General features: G+C 33.3%; 1 protein-coding gene across 3 annotated transcripts in view; it reads right to left on the bottom strand.

Annotated features, from left to right (window-relative positions):
* Positions 1–4,219: 4,219 nt before the first annotated feature.
* LOC113536904 (apoptosis inducing factor mitochondria associated 3) overlaps positions 4,220–6,863 on the bottom strand; it is a 35,227-nt gene continuing 32,583 nt past the window's right edge. For all 3 annotated transcript variants that reach the window (XM_034299404.2, XM_034299405.2, XM_053229194.1), the window contains one exon: positions 4,220–5,507. In XM_034299404.2, the coding sequence (XP_034155295.1) occupies positions 5,465–5,507 (43 nt within the window). In that variant the 3' untranslated portion in view covers positions 4,220–5,464. The remainder of the gene's footprint in view (positions 5,508–6,863) is intronic.

The raw sequence follows: 6,863 nt of genomic DNA, 5'->3' as shown, positions 1-6,863 counted from the left end.
AGCGTCGGACCATGCATTAGCTTTATAGGTCTCTACATATCAGACAACATGGCACCTGTTCACATAATGATATGAAAAAGTGAGAAGTGAGGCTGGGGCTGATTTCTTTCTGGCCCAGACTGTAGATTCATGCAGTCTATCAGTGTTGGCTATATCAGGTGATTTCTTAGATTTGATCTGCACTTGGCTTTACTTAATGCAGCCTGGCACATCGGCAAACATCACATGTCTTCTCGCCAATGGCTCCAATCTAAAAATCCAGGTCAGTATTGGTCCTGATACTTAGCATCAGATTTGGATATTCTTATTCAAGATGCGTGTCTGATAGCAAAAACCACGCAGTGCAGCGGGACTAAATCTGGGAACTGGGAAATATTAATCTGTTATCAACTTACTGTTATCACTATTCATTATTTCCTCAATAATAAAGAAAAAGCAAAGTAAGACTGCAATATAAACTATTTTACTGATGGTACTGAGTTGCTGGTTTATTAGGTACACAAATAAAATAACATCATGACCAAATAAACTGTTAAGCATAGTGTTTATTGTGTGCCAGTTTTTTAGGTATTAAATCAGTTTTCCTGATAAACTATCGACTTTCTGAAAATGTTTTCTAAATGCATTTCAAATCCTCATTTCTTTTATACCGGTGCTGTCTAATTTATTATACTAGAGGCGATTCGTTCTTATGCTTTTGTAAGTTTTATACTTGCTTCATTTCAAAATAATTAAAACCTCATATTTAGTGAAAAGTGTCTTCCATACTGAACTGAAAAAGCTGTGCTCCATTAATGTGACTTTTGTATTGTAACTGCTGATGAAGTAAATCATTTAAACATAATATTACCCTGGTTGTGTTGTTGAATCTTTTTGGCTTAATTAATGGCCACTTATGCAGTGATCAATTATGCAGATGTTAACTGTTTGTTTTATTAATGAAGTTAATGATGTGACATGCTAAATAAGAAGGTTTCCAGTTATTATTTTGTATTACTACACATTCTGGAGTGCATTATATCTCTATCATGGTGTATGTTAGCTTGCCAACAGTTAGAGACTTTTCTTTGTTAATGACCCACACATCATTTTTATCCATTTATAGTTATATTTAACAGAGTAAAACATCTGTGAAACAAGCCATCATGTTACAGCAGCTATAAACATTAAGATCTCTCCCTAGCCTTTCTGTTTTTCTGTCTCTCTCTTGACCACAGATGAGTGGAACTACTGATTTTCTTTTCTTGTGTATAAAATATGCAGATATGAAATATGAATATCAAGAATTATATGTGAAAAACATTATTTGAGACTGAATTTGTTTCTTGATTAGTTAGAAATAAGCAATATACGTAACTGACCATTAGGTTTGCCAACTCAGTGTGATCAAATTCCAGGAAAATTTCTTTTGTTAAAATGTATAATATTACTTTAACCCTTTGATTCATAAATTATATAAAAACATTCAGATTTTAAGAGGTTTTTTTATTACTTAAAATTGAACGCTTTGTGAAGTTAGGCTTTTTGTAAATATCCCTTATATAAAAGTGAATGGATTGTCCATGTATAGGAAATGTATAGGAAAGTAAAAATGGATAAAACATCACCTGAAATTAAAAAAAAAAAAAAAAATCTAAAACATAATCTGTTAACATTCAGATCTAATATATGTAATGTTTAAATATTTATTTAAATGTTTAAATACTTAATTAAATGTTGATGACCGAATTATAGAAAATATAATTTTTGAACAAAATATTGAACAAAATATAGCAACAAAATTTACGAGTTAGTTGATTACTGAAGATAAAAACTTCAGTTTTAGTTGTTTTTTTTTTTTGTTTTTGTTTTTTTAAAGCTAAGGTGTTTATTGGGTCTTACATTATTTATTTATTTATTTATTTATTTACTTATTTTACTTAATTTGGGATTTTGTGTAGAAAGTTTGTTATGATATACAAGACACATGTTGCACTGAGAATCGCAAATAATCCAGAGAGTGACCGAAATGATTTACACTAAATGACAGTAATGGTCTCATGATTTGTAGCTTATGTACATCATATATTTTCCTAAAAACAGACCTAAAGGTGCAATTTGTAAGATTTCTCAAAACTGGTCAAGATCTGGTCTCTGTTGGTTAAGTAGGTGGAGCTGAATGATTTGAATGATTTTTTTTTTTTTTACTCTTTGAGCCTGCCCTGCTTTTCCCTCCCATGAACACAAAGCAGTGGTTCACCTAGAGCCATGGCATAACCATGTAAACACAAACATGCCTTCCGGACCGTAACACAGTTTTCCAAAGGGATTTTTTCAGCCACATAACACTTTTCTTCTGAGGTCACGCTTTAAATCATAATTTTTATTACGTTCTACATATTTTCCAGCTATTACTGGTAAGAAAAATAATCGACTATTGCACCTTTACATTGACTGTCCATAAGTGTGAACGCTGTACATGAAAAGTTAAATATCCTATTACAATGCTTTAGGCCTGGGCTGCAGCGCCCCCTAATGGCGGCTGCACAGCATTGTAGACTCACATACACACACAAAAATATAAATGAAACAGAAATTAAGTTAGAAAACAATGCTAAGATTTAAGTTTAAACTGTGCATTAGAGCTGCACTGAATATATATTTTTAATGACTTATTGAGTAAATTTGTTGAGGGAATGTGTAACTTGAACAACAGGACAACTGCTAATCAAGGACACTAGCTAATCAAGCAGAGCCAAACTGGATGTTTTGGATTTGTTAACTAATATTACAAAGAAAACTAAAAAAGAATGACACAAATGCTAAAGTAATTCAAGGACAAAGGTGAAAACAACAAAAACTGCAGAACAAAAACAGAGAGACTACAGCTAGCAATTAGTGTTTGTTTATTCAGCTATAGGCTAACGCTAATACGCTAATGGGTTTGTTGCTAACACTGCAGCCATTTGAGCTCTCTCTCTCTCTCTCTCTCTCTCTCTCTGTGTGTGTGTGTGTGAGAGAGAGAGATTTTGACAGTATATAGTTCTATACAGTAGAAATAAATGATTAAAATCCAGTGAAAGTTTTTAAGCATGAGATGTTAAATGGATTCACTCATTAATGCAAAAAAATTATGTGATTTTTAAGTATTTTAATTATTGTATTTGAGCTTTGACAACTTTAAGTGCTGTAGGTTGTATTAATGTTTTGAGTTATTCACCTGAAACATGGACACAGGTTGTTGTGAAGGACACTTTACATGCATACACAAGCCCTTCATGACAACTGACATTCTTACAAGTTTATAAATTCCAAGCTCTAACACTTTACTCAAGCGCGGTGTTCACGGGGATACATAACACCTACATAAGCCCTTAATGAGCATACCATGGGTGATAGGGCCTTTTCTTCTTACGCTCCAAAACTGTGGAACTCACTACCATCTGATCTTAGAGAAGCCCAGTCTTTAATATATTTAAATTTTCTCTTAAAACTTATTTCTTCTTGCTTATTTATTTACTTATTGCTTTTACTTGATTACAGAGCTTTGCCATAAGGTTGTTATAACCATGAGCTACATCACTTCATGACCATTATGTGACTCCAATGTAACAGAAGTGCACAGAGCTACAAAGAGCTACAAAGTCAGATTTCAGGATGTTCTAGCGTAATGTCATAACACAACCTTACGTCACTTGACACAAGTGTTATGTCAGCTTGAAATTAAAATTGACAAAAGCATTTTTGATGACAACTTATGCTTTAACATTTAATAACAGTTTAATGTAGGTTTATATCAAGTGACATCAAGCACTTATGTAGATGAAGATGTTATGTATACCTACGAACACCACCCTTGTTAGCTTGGAGTCTCCTTATTGAAATGCTGACTATAAAAACTTGTCAGTTAACTTTATTATAAGTCCTGTGTTGTTTTATCTGTTTTTCGCTCCAATAAATTATGTAGTCCCTGTATATACAGGTTTAACAATTTAATTATTAATGGATCATAACTAGAGGATTAACAGTACACCAGATTTACCTTGCAGTTGACATTATTAACACCGTGCTGTTATAATAATTAATTATTATATTATTTAATAATGAATTAGCACCTTCTGACCAATCAGAATCGAGAATTCAGTTCAACAACAGTGTGATGCAATTTTAAATGGATATTTTCATGTTAAACACGGAGGCAAAAAAAGGAAAGAAAGAAAGAAAGAATGAAACTGAAGAATTTAAAAGCAACAAATTTATTATTTTTGTTTTCAACAGCATAAACCCCTTTTATATGAGCCTCCTATCCCTGAGTTAGTAACAAAAAGGAGCTTGAGGAGGTCAAAACTACCAGTTCAGCATTCAGAATTATTGCATACTATCTAAAAATAGAATTATTCATCAGTCAATCAATCAGTCAATCAATCCATCAATCAATAAAAGATAACAGAAAATACAAGCTTATAGTTTTATATCGCTAGCATTATTATTATTACTATAGAGGTATAGCTTTAAATATGTACTTATATTACTTTTTTGTGCAATTAACCAGCAAGGCAACCAAAGTTACCATAAGAGGTACATTATATTAGAGAGCTGTTAGTCAGCATTAAGGGCCTGATGCCCAGGGAACATGCTTTTGTCCATTAAAAGGGCCGTTCAAGCTACTGATTTGATTTTATTAGATATTTCTACTAGTTTGCTGTGATAACAGGCCAGGTTTCAAACTCCATAATTTATTAAAAAAACAGACTCACGTATATTAAAGACCTATGGGACATTCAAATGTCCATTAAACAGCCTGAAACCTGGCCTCAGGCCACTCCGACTTTAAGCAAGATGTATGTTTGCTAATGATCATAGTCGATTAGTCTAGATTTCTAAATATTCAGCGTGATTTCAGATGTTTTTTTTTCTGAAACAAGGCGATGTCCTAGCAAACGTCATACCAAAGTGGTCTTACAAACATGAAAGCTGCAGATCTGTACAAAGGCCAGTATGTGATCTTTAACGTCAGCTAATTGGTAGAATTACAAACTTGCAAAGATTTAATAGAAACAAAACCATCACGTAATGTTACAATGCATTTCCAGGTAAGAACTATTTACAATGTTGCATGTACAAAACAAAAAAAAAATATGTTCCCCTTTCACTGCCCCTTTATAAACACTGTGTACAGGTAGTTGCTTCGTGCGCAAGCAGAAAAGGCCAAGCTCAGCGTCACATCAGCATCCGAAACCCAACCGTTCTCTCGTTACAAAGCAGCTCTGGTTTATTTTAAGGTTAGTGTTGAGTGTAGGTGTATTCACAGCTCTGTGTAGAGTCTTGGGTTTTCAGGAAACAGCTTCATGCCACATGTGAGCCAAGATTTGACATTTACACCACATAAATGTGCAGGAGATTCATCAGCTACTCATCCCACATGCAGGGTCCCAAATCAGCAGCACTGACATTAAACAGCTCCAAATTAAAGTCTGGTGGATTCTCACTGCAAACCTTTATCTATCAACCATGAGATATCTCCTGTCCTGCAAAAACAAACAACAATCACAGTCAGCATGTGTTTGATACTGACTCACTTTGTGTGTATACATGATTTAACAAAGAAAAGTAAAAATAAGTAAGGAATAAAACATGATGGTGCATGCTGTTAAAGGAAGATGAGGCCCAACACAAAGCGAAGTTACTTTTACCACAGCGAAATTGAGTATTTTCCCGTAACAGCGTGTTCCAAAGTGTTTTATTCCTCTTATACCACAGCGATTTGCCAAAGATTAAAATTTTAAATTTATTAATGACCGATAGATTATGATTGTTACAAATTGTAGTTACTATTATTGTTATGGAATGTCTGCAAAACAAGTTTATTGCTGAACCTTTGGCTTATCTTTTTAACCTTACTCTTACTAAAAACACTATTCTCAAAATCTGGAAATCTGCCTATGTGCTCCCTATCGTTAAAGGGGGGATTCTTCAATTATGAATAATTATAGGCCTATTTCAAAACTATGTGTTTTATCTAAACTTTTAGAAAAACTTACAAATGAACAATTGAAGCAATTTTTGGAAAGAAATTGTGTCTTGTCTAATTTTCAGTCTGGTTATAGAAAACAACATAGTACTATCACTTCTACAATTAAAGTGACCAGTGATATTATAGAAGCCACAGACAATAAAAAGACTTGTTCTGCACTTTTCCTTGATCTTTCTAAGGCTTTTGACACAGGTGACCTCTGCATTTTGTTTAAAAGGCTTCATATTATTGGGTTATACAATCAAGCTGTTGGTTGGTTTGCTAATTATCTTTCCCACAGAACCCAATGTGTGCAGATAGAGGGCATAAAGTCTTCTGTGTTACCAGTTGTCAAGGGAGTTCCTCAAGGGTCAGCTTTAGGTCTAATTTTATTCTCCATATGTTATGATATTTGTGATAACATACTTAATGTTCAGTATCATCTTTATGCCGATGATACAATTGTTTACTCTTCTGCTTCTTTTGCCTCGCAGGTATTACAATATATACAGTCTGCTTTTAACCTAGTCCAGTTATAATTACATAAACCTATATTGTTTTTAAATACAGATAAAACCAAATTAATGGTTTTTACAAATATAAAAGATAGGTCATCAAACCTTACTGATATTGTAACCTTTCAAGGCACTGAAATTGAACTTGTTACAAACTATACGTACCTGGGAATTGTCCTTGAGAACCAGTTGACATTCAAGCCACATATTGATTATACTGTTTTTAAACTTAATTAGGTTTTCACTTTTGAAATAAATCTTCTTTCTCTTTCAGTGCCAGAAAGTATTTGGTGTCTACAACATTTTTACCCATACTTGATTATGGAGACATGTTATATATGCATGCCCCAGTGCAA

The sequence above is a fragment of the Pangasianodon hypophthalmus genome, chromosome 24 (assembly GCF_027358585.1).
Source record: "Pangasianodon hypophthalmus isolate fPanHyp1 chromosome 24, fPanHyp1.pri, whole genome shotgun sequence".
Taxonomy (NCBI): domain Eukaryota; kingdom Metazoa; phylum Chordata; class Actinopteri; order Siluriformes; family Pangasiidae; genus Pangasianodon; species Pangasianodon hypophthalmus.
This window is presented reverse-complemented; position numbering and strand designations above follow the sequence as displayed.